The sequence below is a fragment of the Trachypithecus francoisi genome, unplaced genomic scaffold, assembly GCF_009764315.1.
Source record: "Trachypithecus francoisi isolate TF-2019V2 unplaced genomic scaffold, Tfra_2.0 Lachesis_group15, whole genome shotgun sequence".
NCBI classification, from domain to species: domain Eukaryota; kingdom Metazoa; phylum Chordata; class Mammalia; order Primates; family Cercopithecidae; genus Trachypithecus; species Trachypithecus francoisi.
Genome location: NW_022681460.1, coordinates 87,926,090 through 87,942,743, shown reverse-complemented (window position 1 = coordinate 87,942,743; position 16,654 = coordinate 87,926,090). Strand labels below are relative to the sequence as shown.

Here is a 16,654-nt window from a genome sequence, read left to right as displayed (position 1 = left end):
TCATTCTATTTATAGCCTTCTGGGTTTGATAGTAGTATTTCCATATACAAAATATAGTACTTATTGATTGCAGAAATGTCAAATCCTAGAAAATACAGCATTCCTACATAAAAAATTATTAAATTCTGATCATCACATACATTTCTGTTACATTAGGATTAGAGATAAGTTTTATTTAGAAATAACTCTAAGAACAGTTTTTATATTTTATTTTCACTTTGAAATTAAGTAAAATTTGCTTCAGCCTCAAAACACATGTTTATGTAAAATTAAATGAGAGCTGGCAGTGAGCTGTATATTTTTTTTCCTAATGGGAAATGGGTTATGTGTTAAAGATGTACAAGCTGGCTGGGAACGATGGCTTATGCCTGTAATCTCAACACTTTGGGAGGCTGAGGCAGGTGGATCACCTGAGGTTTGGAGTTCGAGACCAGCCTTACCAATATGGTGAAACTCCGTCTCTACTAAATACAAAAAAAAAAAAAAAAAATAGGATAAAATAAAAATTAGCCCAGTGTGGTGGCACCTGCCTGTAATCCCAGCTACTAGGGAGGCTGAGGCAGGAGAATTGCTTGAACCTGGGAGGCAGAGGTTGCAGTGAGCCAAGGTTGTGCCATTGTACTCCAGCCTGGACAACAGAGCACGACTCAATCTGGGAAAAAAAAAAATGTATAAAAGCTAGAGGCCCTGGCCTCTACAAGCCAGCAATTTAGTTATTCATCTTCCTTGTCTTCTTTATCATTTTAAGACCTTGTCAGGAATACTTTGGGATTACCAGTAGTTAGGACCAGGATATTTCATATTTTATAGTAGAGACAACTCTATCTGTGCATTTTATAAGATTAATCAATTGGTATGTTTCTTGGTGAATTTCTATATAAAGAAATTATATGTAATGAGTTGTTCAATATGAACTGCCTAAAAAGCAATTCCTTACGAATAATACCTAAAAATGCATAAGTAGCAAGTATCTTTTATAATGGTTGGTGTAACATGTTCTATGTTGTTCCTACTTTTGCCCTTTCTCTGTTACTTATTTTACTTTGTCTTTGTTTTAAAGATAATTTTATTTAAAAGTAAAACATTTATGTTCATACAAAAAATATAGTAGAATGCGGGATGGAAAATAAAAGTCCTTCTCCTTTTTCCTTGACTCCTAAAGTTCACATATTTCCTCTCCCCAAATGTCTTGGCATATTCAAGCAGTTATAGGCACATACATAGATATGTGTGTCTATCTGCATTTATACTTATCTATGTGCCTTTGTAAATATAAATTCATCACTATTTCTCACCTGCAGTGATACTCAATAAAACAGAATTCTCAAAGCCCAGACGCCTCAGGACAAATATCTTGGCTGTCCTTCCTATGCTGGAGCCAATCAGCTGGTCTCAGGGGAGAAGAGGCATTTGGGAGGTTGGGCAGCAGTGATTTGTCAACAAGTACAGAAGCATATGAATATTTTATCAACTAGTTGTTCCACAACTGTGCCTAAAAGACTAATACTAACCCTACTTTGACTCATTCAATGGGTGATTTCCCCTCCATGGCTCTCAAGCAAGCCTGCATTCAAGTAAAGATCTCGAAGGACTAGCATCAGAGCCACCTGTATTACCCCATTTCATACCAACTTTTTATATTTTTAAATCTAGTCCCTTATGGTATACCATAGATCCTATACATGCATGCATGAGCTACCATGTCAAAACTACGAAGCAGATAAAATTTATTTCTAGAGCATCCCTTTCAGGATTCCCTCTAGCTCAGCAGGCCTGTTAATCACTTTGTAGTGAGCCTGTCCTCCCAATTGTGCCCCACCAGTGATCTCATCCACTTAGAGCTTAGAGCTGCCAAATTCTCATACCTCATAGCATTTACTAGTCAAGAATATATCATACTGTTTTATTATTATAGCACTTTCCATTTGTCTCATTATTACACTGTATTAACAACACATTGATGGTGGAATAGTAATTTAAACTAATTTGTCTTTCTACCTAGAACATTGTATATAAATGTCATTCTATAATGTTTCTGCACTATTCTTTTGGACTACATTGGTAAAGACACAGATATGTACTACCACAAAACATTTAGAATATTTCTTTTTTTATATCTTGAAATGCTATACAAATTTGTAAATAGAGCATTGCTACATTCCTCTCCATTGTCACTCTGTCGACAGTAACAATACCTCTTTATTTCGCCTCTTTTCTTGCATGTTTACCTTTTGTAAAGAGTAGGTACAGAAACCCTTCAGTTAATGTGTTTCAGGTTCAATCAGTTGTCTTCATAACACTGGAATTTCTCATCCATTATTTTCTATTTGGGACTGTAAATGAATGGACATGTATTGAGGGTTTACTGCCACAATGCTAGAACCACAATCTGAACATAGGAATGTGTTTATGTTGTTTTTGCTATACCATACTAACTCCCTCTAAATGGTACTTTTTTGAGGATTATCTGATATAAGTAAACATGTTTTCTAAACTATTAAGCACTATTCACACTGGGAATTTCTAGTTTATATTTTACAGTCTTTAACATAGTAAGGTGAGTAAACTGGTATGTACTATTAATAAATGCTTTGGGTGGTAATAACTATAATGGAACTTTAAATGTCAGGTGAAATGTTGCCAATGAGTTGTTACAAAACTAAAATCCAGTCTTAATCCATTTCTTTTAAAGCCAAAACAAAACATCACTTTTTAGCAAAAAAGGTTATTAAATATGAACCTGTAATGGCAAAATCATTTTAGACAACATTATAAGATTATAGAATAAAATCTGAAATAAAATCTACTGTAGCATTTAGACTTATATTTGACATAAAATGATGACAATATTTGGGAATTCAATGTTATTGTTGTTGTTATTCTTCCCTAGGTGTTCCAGATTGCATACGTGATTGTGAAGGCAGCTAACTCCCCTCGGCCTGGAAACTGGATTTTGGAACGCTCTCTTGATGATGTTGAGTACAAGCCCTGGCAGTATCATGCTGTGACAGATACGGAGTGCCTAACCCTTTACAATATTTATCCCCGCACTGGGCCACCGTCATATGCCAAAGACGATGAGGTCATCTGCACTTCATTTTACTCCAAGATACACCCCTTAGAAAATGGAGAGGTAAGATGAGAAAACTCACCATTTAAGCACATTTAAGATGGCGAAATAGGCCTGTCAGAAAGACCTGAATATATCAGTAATTAATGTGAGGGAGATTTTAAAATAGGATTTAGCAAAAGTACATTTAAATGAGTTATTAAATAAAAAAGAAAAACCTGAGGTGATTAGAATTTTAACTACCTTCATGTGTCTCCCATCTCCAGTAAAGATCAGAGAAGAGGAAATAGGTTTAATCTGGAAAGTCAATGATTAATTTTACATATAAAGAGACTTTCTCAACAATGAGGATTGCTAATGATTAGAGAAGGATTGGAGACCTTACAGGTGGCCTTACATTTGTGTGTACTTTGGTCTGAGATAGAGACAAAAGAAATGAATTTGTGAAGAAATGTAATCCACATGAAAGACCCAAATGAAAAGTAATTCTTTCAATCTTTTGATGTTTTCCTGCTGTCACCCCATATGCCTACAGTGGGGTTTCTTCCCTGGGTCAGGCTTTGTGGAACAGTAATGTGCAGGAAGTCTTAGGTTCTCTGTGATGTGCAAGTTAGGTTATATGCTTAGTTCAAATATGTTCTACTTCTCCAGTGGCTTTCATCCCGTGGTTAAGATTTGAGATTCATTCATTTATTTTAAGCCACATATTCTAACCATGGCTTCAGTTGTTATTAGTTTATTAGTTGTGTGTGAGGGTGAGGGGGTTGGTGTTTTTTTGTTTTTTTTTTTTTCTATTTTCTGGCTTCGTTGTGTGTTCTTGATCCAGTTACTTACATTCTCTGCACCTCAGTTTCATCACCCATAAATCAGGAATAATAATAGTTGTTACCTCATATAATTGTCAAGAAGAATAAACGCATTATTTTATTTAAAGCATTAGAACAATGCTGAAATGCACACTAAGTACTCTGTAAGTGCTATTTTTATTGTTTTGTTGTCATTAAGGAAATAATAACCGTTACTACTATTATTTTTATTATTATCCTTAGTCTTCTCTCAAATACCCGAGCTTTGACTTAGTGACTCTCTTGGATTATCCAATACCTCTTTAGTATATTTCCCTAACTTGTCTCCCTTTAGTATATGTGACCCATCTCCTTTCATCGTACCTAATTATGTACATCTCCATTGATACTCACACATCTGAAGCTAGTATCATCTTTTATATTTACATTTTCAGAAAACCCATACATTCTATCATGCCCAACCCAGCTGATCTAGGGTTATCTCTTAACACTTCTAGGGAAAACTAGGTTTTTGGCATAAATCTGTCAGACCCTCATTAGGCACTATTTGTGTATTAATATATACCAGTGCTTCACTATATTTCAAATTCCATGATCAAAAATACCAGTTTTGGGGGAAAACATTCCAAATGGTACTCTCAGCAGATATCTCAATCTGCCAAATGACAAGGACTCAAATGCAGTGAGTCAAACAGCTGTTCAACCTGCTTTGTGCCTAGAGGCATCCAATTCCTGGCCAGTTTGGCCTGAGGATAGGAGAGTAGGGACTGCAGAAAGAATTTTGAGTTGAATTTTTATTAATTTTTATCCTAGATTCAGTTTACATAAAACTAATAATTGTCTAATATTTTAAGGCTATTCTATACCTTTAAAAATGATTCAATTCAGAAATTTATTAAGCAATGCAAAATACACTTAGGCAGATATGTAAAATGCATGTCACAAGCATATACCTTACCCATTCTCTCCCTTCTGTAATCCCAGCACTTTGGGAGGCCGAGGCGAGCGGATCACAAGGTGAGGAGATCGAGACCATCCCGGCTAACACAGTGAAACCCCGCCTCTACTAAAAATACAAAAAAAAAATTAGCCGGGCGTGGTGGCGGGCGCCTGTAGTCCCAGCTACTCAGGAGGCTGAGGCAGGAGAATGGCATGATCTCGGGAGGCGGAGCTGGCAGTGAGCCAAGATCGTGCCACTGCACTCCAGCCAGGGGGACAGAGCGAGACTCCGTCTCAAAAAAAAAAAAAAAAAAAAAAAAGGTTCTCCATTTCTTAAACCAAGTCAGCCTGCCAATATGAAACAAAAGATGTGTTTGTTAGTTAATTATTTAGTTTCTTTAGTTGGCTATATTGTTTTCACTCCTAGACAACACTTAACTAAAAACCATTTATTGATGGTTACTGTTAGGAGCCACTGACTGAACTATCTCTATGACATATTTCCTTACATCCATTTGTCACTCATAGGGAAGTGAATGAAATAAGGAACAGAAAATAATTCAAAATATTTGTTATAGAATGATAGGATTGAAGAGTAAGTATTAAATTCAGACCTCTCCTAGGCTATCTGTTCATTTTATATAGCTTACTTTGTGGAATATGTTACTTTTTTGAATAGACAGGTGATATTCTCCAAGACTCTCAGCTCAATGGTAATAGAACTGAAATAATAATTGAGGTCTCTGATTCTCAGGTAAATATTTCATCCATAATCTGGTAAAGCCTAGAAGTTGTCTTTTAAAGTTGACAATCGCTAAACTTAAAAGTATTTCAGAGGAGATATAGTATTGCTAGGTCTAATGTAAGTAGAACGACACATGGAATTAGAAGACCGGGATTCCGGTACTGGTTCCAGTTATTTGTGGGACCTTGGTCAAATGATTTAATCTCTCTGGGATTAAATTTCTTTAGGCCGGGCGCGGTGGCTCAAGCCTGTAATCCCAGCACTTTGGGAGGCCGAGACAGGCGGATCACGAGGTCAGGAGATCGAGACCATCCTGGCTAACGCGGTGAAACCCCGTCTCTACTAAAAAATACAAAAAGAAAAAACTAGCTGGGGGAGGTGGCAGGCGCCTGTAGTCCCAGCTACTCGGGAGGCTGAGGCAGGAGAACGGCGTAAACCTGGGAGGCGGAGCTTATAGTGAGCTGAGATCCGGCCACTGCACTCCAGCCTGGGCGACAGAGCGAGACTCCGTCTCAAAAAAAAAAAAAAAAAAAAATTTCTTTAATAGATGAATTAGTTCAATGCCAAAATTGTTCTAAGGCAGCATGGTAATTTCTAAAATAATATAGTTTTGGCTATCATACAACATTTCAGGATATTCTAAAAGTTTTGGATGCTTTTCTCTAACATTATCCAGACAAAGCTGTGGAATAAATCTCACTCATCAGCTTCAGTTTCAAAATTATGTACTTTCACATAACCCTTAACACCTGGAATACAATTATTAGTTGTTTATGTTCAAAACTTTACAGAGAAGTGACAGTCAAATAAGAGAAGCAAATATTTAAACCAGTACATAAAACATGATTGTATAAGTACTATAACAGTAGTGTGTACAGAGAGTGATAAATCTCCCCCTGCTTGAGTGGAAGGAGGCACATTGAGAAGATAATTTCTCAGAATACAGGACAGCAACAACTCTTATCTCAAAAGTCTCAAAGCCAATATGCAAATTCATCTCTAATAATGCCTATGTGTTAAACTCGGTACATACAGAATTTACCTCCTTTGTTGAAGGATATTGTTATTAGATATAGGATTCTAGGTTTGCAGTTATTTTGTTTTGGGACATTTTATTGTTTTCTGGTTTCCATTGCTTATGCAGAGAATGCAGCTATCTAATTACTATCTTTTGGAGTGACTTTCCTCTGATTTCTTTAAATATTTTTTCTTTATCTTTGTTCTTCAATAGTTTTACTATGATGCTCCAGATCTTCACTGCCCACTACAATAGCTACTAGCCATATGTGGTAATTAAAATCTAAATTTCAGTTAATCCAAATTAAATTAAAATTCAGTTTCTCCATTGCACTAGCCACATTTCAAGTGCTCAGTAGCCACATGGTACTAGCAGCCATCACACCGGATTGGGCAGAAAGGAACATTGCCATTATTGCACAAAGTTCTGTTGGGCAATGCTACTGTAGATTGTACCTTTTTATTTTCTACATATCTACAGACTAATGTCTTTCATCAGTTCAGAGAACTGTTCAGTCATTACCTCTCTAAATATTGCCTCTTCCCCATTCCCTCTGCTCTATGATTCTAATGAAAAATGACTTGGAACTTTTTACTGTATACACTATATGTCTTAAACTCTCTTCCTTAGTTTTCAGCCTTTTGTCTTTCTGTAGCTTCATTCTGGATATTTTCTTCTGGATTATTTCTAGTTCATTAATTCTCTTCTCAGCTATGTAAATATTGCTATTAAAGTTATTCATAGGATTCTTAATCATATTGTAGTTTTCAGTTTCTAAATTTCTCTGGTTCATTTTCATTTTTCTTTCTTATTTTTTTTGAGACAGTCTCACTCTGTCACCCAGGCTGGAGTGCGATGGCGCAATCTCGGCTCACTGCAACCTCCACCTCCCAGGTTCAAGCGATTCTCCTGCTCAGCCTCCTGAGTAGCTGGGATTACAGGCATGCGCCACCATGTCCAGCTGTTTTTTGTATTTTTAGTAGACAGAGTTTCACCATGTTGGCCAGGATGGTCTTGATCTCTTAACCCCGCGATCCACCTGCCTTGGCCTCCCAAAGTGCTGGGATTATAGGCATGAGCCACCGTGCCTGGCTTGGTTCATTTTCAAATAGAAGTTGTTTCTCATTTTGCATTGAAATTTTATATTTATAGTAAAATTTTAATTTAATAATATGATGTATTCTAAAAGTTTAAATATTCTATTTTTGATCTCCTCAAACATAAAGTAAAAATTATTTTTAAAAGTTTTTGTCTGATAATTCTAATATATGACCTTTTTGGATATGTTTTATTTTGTTTTATCTGCTGATTCTTTTTGTGCTGTCTTACATTCTTATGTGCCTGATTATCTTTGTATAACAGAAGTTGTATTTGAAAGAGAACGTGTAGAAATAATTTGAGAGCTAGTATATTGTTTTCATCCTGTGTGGATTTTCTGATGCTACTGCCAGGCAATGGAAATCTGGATCAACTTAATTCAATTTTAGGGATTCAAATTTCTGGGACATTCAGATGATTCAAATCGGTGCTACAACCCAGTGACAGCTGCTTTAATTCCAGTATATGCTCATTCTCATGCTGCCTGTCTTTGGAGTCCAAGGCAGCGTGTGTGGGAATTACCAAAGTCCCACCCATGCAGTCCTGGAATCCAACTTTTGTCCTCCTAATACAACAGGGCTGTCAAAGTGCTACTCAGTCTCTCAGCCATGTCTCTGGACAGGAAAATGCTCACAGGACAAAAACTGTCACAACATACCAATCACCTGTCTAGACATCTCTTTTGTCCTTGATGTTGAGAAGGTTATTCTTCACTCTCCTGATAGCCCTCACATGGCTTTAAACATATGTTTTTGTATATTTATCCAGTTTGTCTAGTTGTTATCATTGAGAATGTTGACTCTTACTGTATAATCTACCATAAATAGAAGCGAAGTTGCACATGCATTTAATTTTTTTTATTTTGGAATTTTATTTTGGAATTCTGTTAAATTTACACACATATATGAAGATTACAGAGAATCCTCACATCCCCTCATTCAGATGTCCCTAGGAATAATATCTTAAATAATGACAATACACATGTTAAAACTAAGAAGTTAGCATTGATACATTGTTGTTAACTAAACCGCAGACCTTATTCAGGTTTCATTCACTTTACCAATTTCATTTTTTCTCTTCTGGATTCCAATTCAGGTACTATGTTGCATTTAGTGACTGATCTGTGACAGTTTTAAGAGATATTTTAAGAGATATTTAGAGATGTTTTATAGACTATTATTCAGTTTGGGTTTGCCTGATGTTTTCTCATGGTAAAACTGGGCTTCTGGATTTTGGAAACAGTTTTCTCATTGCATCAATCATTGTTTATTAATATATGCATATATTTTTTGTTTCTTTTTTATTGGTTTATGGGGCTTATGCTTCTATTAATAGGTAGATTTTAAAAATGATTTATTTTTAATTTTTATGGTTACATAATAGGTATATATATTTTAGACAGATTTTTAATGTGGACAACAGTATCTAAATATTTATTGTGATTTGTAATGTATATTTTTGACTAAGCATTGAATGGTCATTTTCTTCCAGACCATCAAAATATTCCTTAAATATGTCAGAAATAAGAAAAACAAGTCTCTCCCTCCCTTCTGCCTTCCTTCCTTCCTTCCTTCCGTTTTTTTCTTTCTTCTTTAAAAACAGGTTCTCATTGTGTTGCTCAGGCTAGAGTCCAGTGGCATGATTATAGCTCACTGCAGCCTCAAACTCCTAGTCTCAAGAAATCTTCCTACCTAAAAAATCAACCTCCAGCTAATTTTAAAAATGTTTTTTTAGAGACAGGGTCTTGCTATGTTGCCCAGGCTGTTCTCAAACTCCTGGCCTCAAGTGATCCTTCCACCTTAGCCTTCTAAAGTTACAGTCTTCTGAGATTACAGGCATGAGCCGCCATGCCTGGTCCAGAGGAATTTTTAAGGCCCATCCGTGTAACAAGGCATTATGAAATAAACATGTCTGAATTATTACACACTAGTCAGACAATAATGTTCATGTTTTAGGCTTAGAATATTAATAGGAAATAGTCTTCTTATGACTAACGCCAAATCTACTGAGTCTAAGGTTTATTACATTGCCACTCGTCTAGAGAATTTAATTTTTGAGACATGTGCCAAAATCTTTAGAACATTAGAGCTGAAAGATACCTTAGGTAAATTTCTCATCGATCTATTAAAGGATATTCAAACCCTCAATTTCAGCCTCTGTATCCAAACTTCAATACTGCCCTATGTCCATATCATCACTGGAGAGGTCTAGCCTTTCCTTATGGCCTCTTTAATCTTAATTGCATCATCTCTGATGCTTTATTTGGCTTTGTTACTTCAGCTACTCCCACCTGTTTTCCTTCATGGTTTAATTTGGCCCCTTCTCTGCCCTCCACCCCACAATGATTTCAAGAGATCAACAAATGTTAATCATGTGGATTTGCCAGTCCCCTAGATAACTAGGTTCAACTACTACCAAGAAAAAGCTTAACCCTGAAGCTTAGCATCCCAGGCCTGCACCCAAAGGGAGAAGAGAAGCTCATTCTGAGCTATGAGATAATCATAAGGTATCAAGTCTCAAGGCCTGGCAAAGGAGGGATAATGGAGGACATAGGCGGAACAATAATATGACCGGGTGTGTCGCTATCCAGGCTGCAAATAGAAGGAGGCTTTGAGCAAAAGCCTTAAAAGAGTTTTATTTTAGAAGAGCAATTTTCTATCATCAATGCCAAGAGAAGGCTCAGCAGGGACCCTACTTTGTCCTGCTTTGAGCAAATGATACTGAGGTCCCTAAGAGAATTTGCAGGGTATGAAGCAACAGACCACAGGAGCCTCCATTATTTTGAGGTCAACCATAGGGTAGAGTTCTTGTGGGAACAGCTACATAACATGCATGTCCTGCAGTGCCGCAGGGAACCAAGCCATCAAGAGCTACTATTACAGCCCAAGTGCTGCCTCTGCTGAAAGCAGTAGCCCAGACGCTATTGAGAACTGCTAACAAGAACTGCCACTTGGAAACACCCCGAGAATTTGGCTTTACTTGGAAATCACCTAGAAGCATTTGAAAAATAGCTACTCCTGAAACCAGAACTTTTAATTCATTAGATTTGTCAGAAGCTCAGGGATTCAGCCTTTTAAACCCTGTAGGAGAAAAGGGCACCAGTTATTTAGGGAAAGAATAGTGGTCATTCCAGCTACTTCCAACTGAAGAAAGAGACTAACTTTTTCTGTCAAGAAACGTGATAGGTTTTGGTGGACTGAATCTCTTGGCAGGTTTGAGTTGAGCAAATAAACTTCTAACTAAAATTAGGTTATTGATGGTCAAAGGGGTAGCTGAGAGAAGAATCACAGTAATAATGTTGAGGAGGACGAACTGTCTAGATGGCACTGCTTTAGAGATCCTAGAATTAAAATTATAATATTTTTCTGTTGTATGAGACTTTTCCCTTTCTATGACTCAGATTATTGCTTTTAATTTATTTGGATTGTCACTAGACTGCTAACTAAATATTCATGGCTGCCATAGTGATTTTGCTTCCATTTCCTCATACAGAGAACTTTAAGTTATTTACATATGAATTTTTTTCCTTCTTACCACCACCTTCTCCCACTCCTGGACTGCAGCTCAATGGAACTTAGATTCACTTTGATTCTGCTTTGAAACATGGCAGGCTTGTATAAAAATCCCTGGAGAAACCATCATTAAATCTTGAAGACACTTTTTTTTTTGTAAACTGTATGTAGAGCTTTGATATTATTTTGATTTCCTATGTGACAGAATTTTATATATACAGACAGAATATTTTTCTTCCTCTTTTCATCATCTGACATTATGGTGATCCTTAGAATTGCAAATACAGGAGAAGGAAGACACAAATCCAAGACTGTATTAAAAAATGTTTCAGAAATTCTCCTTTGATATAACATTGTTAGGTTATAACATGATTTCACATGTGAGTTTGTATGGAAATGAGGGAATGGAAATGAAGACCTAGCCTTTCTCAATTACCCTTGCAATTGTTCCTTTAGGGAGAAACAGTGGAGTATCGCTAATTTGTATTGGTTTTGAATAGAAATTTAGGTAAATAATTATTTGGGGTTTCAGGCTTCCTTTCTCAAAAATAATTCTTTTTAAACCAATGTGGGGCCAGTCAGTACCTGGAGCAACAATATTAAAATACCTCCTTACAATGAGGTTTATATGGAGTCCTCTAAAAGATGAAATGTTTCAACTCTGGTTGGAAGACACAGAGCAGCTGAAATATTTTGGAATGACACACACATAAAATACATTATTTATTTAAGGTAATTTATTGTTATATTTTTAAAATACATCATTGTAATAAAATAAAGATAAAATTAAGAGGATTATATTCCTCCTTTTTCTCTGCTGATCAGTTAATAGACTCCCTTACTCCTCCAAAACACACACACACACACACACACACACACACACACATATATTATGCCCAGAAAGCATCCACAAATCCTTATAAAATTAATGCAGTATTGTTGAAAAAGAAAGATAGCCAGAGAAACTGAATGAGAATGGAATCCTGAGGAGAAAACACCAATATTTAAGAGACCTGGTTTTCTCAGTGTTGTGGAACAGGAGCCACTGAAATGGAACAGAAGGGTAAGCTTCTGTTAAGCTGGGTAAAAAAGCCCAGGGCTGTGGAATAAGGTACAAAGACACTGCACACTGACTTTTGGGGAATTACCTGGATTTGTCTTTCAGATAGCTCTGCAAGGATTAACAATAGGGTTCAGAAAGAAGAGTAAACTACCTAATATGTGCCCCAGCCAGTTTACATGGTTATGAAAATGCTCAAATTAGATTTTTATGGCAACACTCTCTTTAACCTCTACAATATGATAGCATTTCCAGCCTTTTTATTCTCAAGGTTCAGTAGGTAACATTGGCTTAAGCCCACTCCTAACTGTGAAATGACTGAGCTGGCTCAGCCTGGAATGCAAGGGGGGAACATGAGAGGGAACGAGCCATACCACATGGGGCCATGGCTAGGGAAGGCAGAGGTGACTGAACAAGACTGAAGGAATGTGAAGCAAAACACCACAAGCTTACTGAAGTTGGAGGACCAGAAGGCATAGGTGAGGGTCTCAGTGCTAATGTAGGGTTAGTCCAGGACTAAGTAGACAAAAAATAATAATAAAAACAACAACAATAATAATAACAATAACAAATGATGGCTAGTATTTGGTTGCACATTTATTTTATGGAGGATGTTAATCTAAGAATTTCCCATGTATAAATTCATATATACTAATACTTGTCTCATTTTACGCCTGAGACACAGATAGCACAGAGAGGTCAAATAAGTTTCCCAGGGTTCCTTAGTTAGTAATTTTTGGAGCTTTGATTTGAATTCAGTGTATTCTCAGAGCACCAGAAAGGTACAAGGCTAAAGGTTTCCTTCTGTGTCTGGGGTTTCCTGGAAAATCTGCTCAATACTATAGGCTCAGAAGTCCCCTCTCTTAGCAGGTCCTGCTGAAACTCTATGTGAGGTTGCACAGGTCTGAGTTTGAGCTACTGCTTATTTTTTATTTTGGGGTTTCAGTGTTTTCATGTTTTAGATAAAAAAATTCTTTACCGTTAAGCTTTGATGAATTACTTCATTTTTATATGTAATAGGTTTTTTTTTACCTTCACTTTAATTGATTTCTTAACCTCTTTATCTTGCTCATTTTTTAATCTTTTTAATGATTTTAATAATTTTATCTTGGTATATTTATATTTATCAGTTTTTTCTGCTTTAAGCTTTATTCTGGCAAATGATGTATATTTATATTTCTTTTGTGTTGTGTTGAAAATATTTTTAAAATTTTGTTTCTGGAATTTCATGTATTTCAATTGTGTTATATACTTGTCAGATTTTTTTCTTTAATAATTTTTAAAGTGACTTTTTGCATTACTTTTGATCATTTTACTCTTAGCCTATTTTGCACTTTTGATACCTAAATATAATCTTGTTTGTCTAGTGTTTTAGTGTCTTTATTCATTGCTTCTACATGGCAATAGGAAATATGACCATAAAAACCTCAGTGAAAGTAACCCACATTTACAGATGGCTTATATTCCTTTATCCCACCCCCCCACACCCCACCCATTCAACCCATCTGTAGCCTCCCTTTCAGTTGTTCTTAAAAGACCTTCCTTTTTAAGGGAACTTACATTTTCCCTTCAATACTAAATCCCAAAAGCTAATAGCAATACAGAAGATCCACTGACCAACAGTTCTTCCCAAGACAGTAATAGTAACTTAAATGCATAATTGTTAAAGCAGTTTTAAGGTTTTTGTTTTGTTTTTTGCTATCCATGTTCCTAAAACATGTTATTCCTCTAAAATTTTACTATATGAAATAATTGACTAATGGTTGAACAAATACTATAAACATATAAGGAAGGTGATATGGGTTTTACTCACAGAAGGATCCTCGAAACGCATACCTGATTTGGTTCTAATAAGAATCACATTACAGGAGATCCAATAGAAGCTATATAAAAAGGGTTTTAGAAAATATCTTTAAATATTAATTTGCATCCACTATAGCGTTACTATTTGAATTTAACTTCCTTCCAGTACACCTGTAGAATGAGCTATTGAGTTTAACTTCTTTCCAGGCATGGTTATGGAGTCTGCTAGTGTGTAGGCGTCCCAGGGGCCACACCATATTAAATAGGCTGGTGATAAAAATGGATAGGACAAGATTTCTCATCAGGAACATTTTAAACAGGATCTGTTGATTCTATGTTGGGGGCGGAGGCTGGGAGAAATAGGGAGATAATAGTCAATGCATTTCTTTTATAAGTGGGCAACAGAACCCGTCTTTTGTGGTCAAAGTACTGCAGAACTTCTCAAGCATTATACCCATGTTTCAGTTTTTGACCACGATTTTAATGCTCCACAAGGAAGCCCTCTAAGAATATTTTTCTTGTCCATTTCTATAAGAGAGAACAAAATGCTGTGTTAGACATAGTTGAGACCCATTATAATAATGTCACTACATTTTGAAATAAAATTCTGAAATGCCTTAATACATAAATCAATTTATGAAGTCTTTAAAATTGGCTGCTAAAACCAGTAAAATTATGTTTTTGGAACATAGTTAACCATTTTGTGCACATAAGTGAGGCTGTAGATACTAGGGTTTTAAATGACTTAAAAGAGATATATTTCTCCAAACTGTAGGTAATTATATCAATATTACTTTGACAGAGATCTAGTAATTCTCTATCTTAGAGTAAAATTTATTAAAACATTAAGTAAACCAACAAGTAAATACACTTTTGGTCAAACAAAACCTTAAAAATTATGTTTTTCTTTTATTTGACTCAAGCTAATTCTTTCTGTTATTTTTGTTATTAATTGACTACTCAGGTAAAATTCCATCTAAATTGAATTGACATCATCTATCCCATTGTCAGAAAAGACCAGCCCTCTATCCCATTCAATTTATTAAACCACTAATCTTCTGAACTTTTCTTCAAAGCTTGTCAGTTTTGATCCAAATAAACTTCAGATTTCATTGTGTAGACCTGTTACTTCTTGTGTGAAGGACAGTATGGTTTCATAGAATCCACTCTTGTCCATTGTTAGTATTGTACAGATAGGCACACAAGCATTTAAATATGCTAGCACCTTATTGCAAAAAAAAAGTTCTACTTATATTCATTGCAATTTATTATAGAAAATGTTTTCTGAACTGAAAATTATAAACTGTTGTCAATAATTCAAGTCCCAATTCTGAAGTGTAATGAGATTACTGAACTGTGAAGCAGGAAAAATATTTATTCTCTACATAAAGAAAGAAAAGGACTATTAAATGAACTTGATATTATAAGAAGCACTTCAGGTTGTCAAAACTCATATACGACATCTGTAATCAGGCCTAAAATCCCAAGTAAACATTCCCTGATGGAATGGCAGATCATGCTAGATTTGCTGGTTATTATCAGTTTTATTTTATGTTACCTAAGTAGAGTTTAAGCCTTTCAGTTAAAATATGACTCCCAAGCACAAGGAAGAGGATTAGTGGATTAACTATTGTTTGTATTATCAATAATATTGGCAATAATCATTTGTCTATTGTGCTGTGCCAGTTACAAGGCACTCTGCCATGCATTCTTCCATCTGATCCTCACCAAAGCCTTGGAGATACTTGAAGCCAAAATTGTTGTTATTCTCATTTTACAGATGGAGGTGAAGGAACTGATTTGAGGTCACATTGTAGTAAATGTTCAACACTAATCTCTAGTCCAGGTCCAGTGCAGACCTTCTGATGGCAAACCTTATAATCATTCCATTCATAAATGGAACACTTAGGTCCAATCAGTCATTTCCTAAATGTATATTTACCATTGGTCACAAGGGTTTGTACGACACTGTGTGGATAATTAAATGCCATCCACCATCTCTACTGAGAAAAACCCAAGGGTGTGTCAGTTAATCAGTCTTACACGGGAAAGATAATGTACTATTATCTTTATTGCAAAAGTATACTTGAAAATATAACAAAGGATATTGAAGCTATTAAAATAAGCTTCTGATCCTTAGGGAAACTATTTCAACACTAGAGCTATCATCAAAAGTCCTTGAGACAAGTAACCCAGGAGTGGAATGGTTATGATTACACTTTATAGGCAAACTTAAAAAGATATCAGAATTTGCTTTACTAGGTCCCCTGCTATGAAGTGAAAACTGGAGAAAAATGTACAGCAAAGCATTCTAGCCTGAGGATGTGTACTATTTTGCACCATAGCAGACTGACTACAGTCAAATATTTTCATTGGAAAAATGTAAATGGAAACTATTGCTCAATTCTGCTACCTGGGTAGTACATAAGACATATAATTTAAATTCTAATCATGGATAACAAAAATCCTATGATACTTATTTTGCAAAGGAAAATGGCAGTCCTGGCAAGATTATAAGTTAGAAAATTATATTTCCTTTGTGTAAATTTGTTCTTTAGCTTCATTCAGTAATCAGAGTTATTTGTTTCCTTTTTCAAATTATA

General features: G+C 35.7%; 1 protein-coding gene across 4 annotated transcripts in view; it reads left to right on the top strand.

Annotated features, from left to right (window-relative positions):
* The window catches only part of LAMA2 (laminin subunit alpha 2), a 622,674-nt gene that overhangs the window by 202,001 nt on the left and 404,019 nt on the right, over nucleotides 1–16,654 (top strand). For all 4 annotated transcript variants that reach the window (XM_033235504.1, XM_033235503.1, XM_033235507.1 and 1 more), the window contains exon 4: nucleotides 2,891–3,133. In XM_033235504.1, coding sequence (XP_033091395.1) covers nucleotides 2,891–3,133 — 243 coding nt within the window. The remainder of the gene's footprint in view (nucleotides 1–2,890; nucleotides 3,134–16,654) is intronic.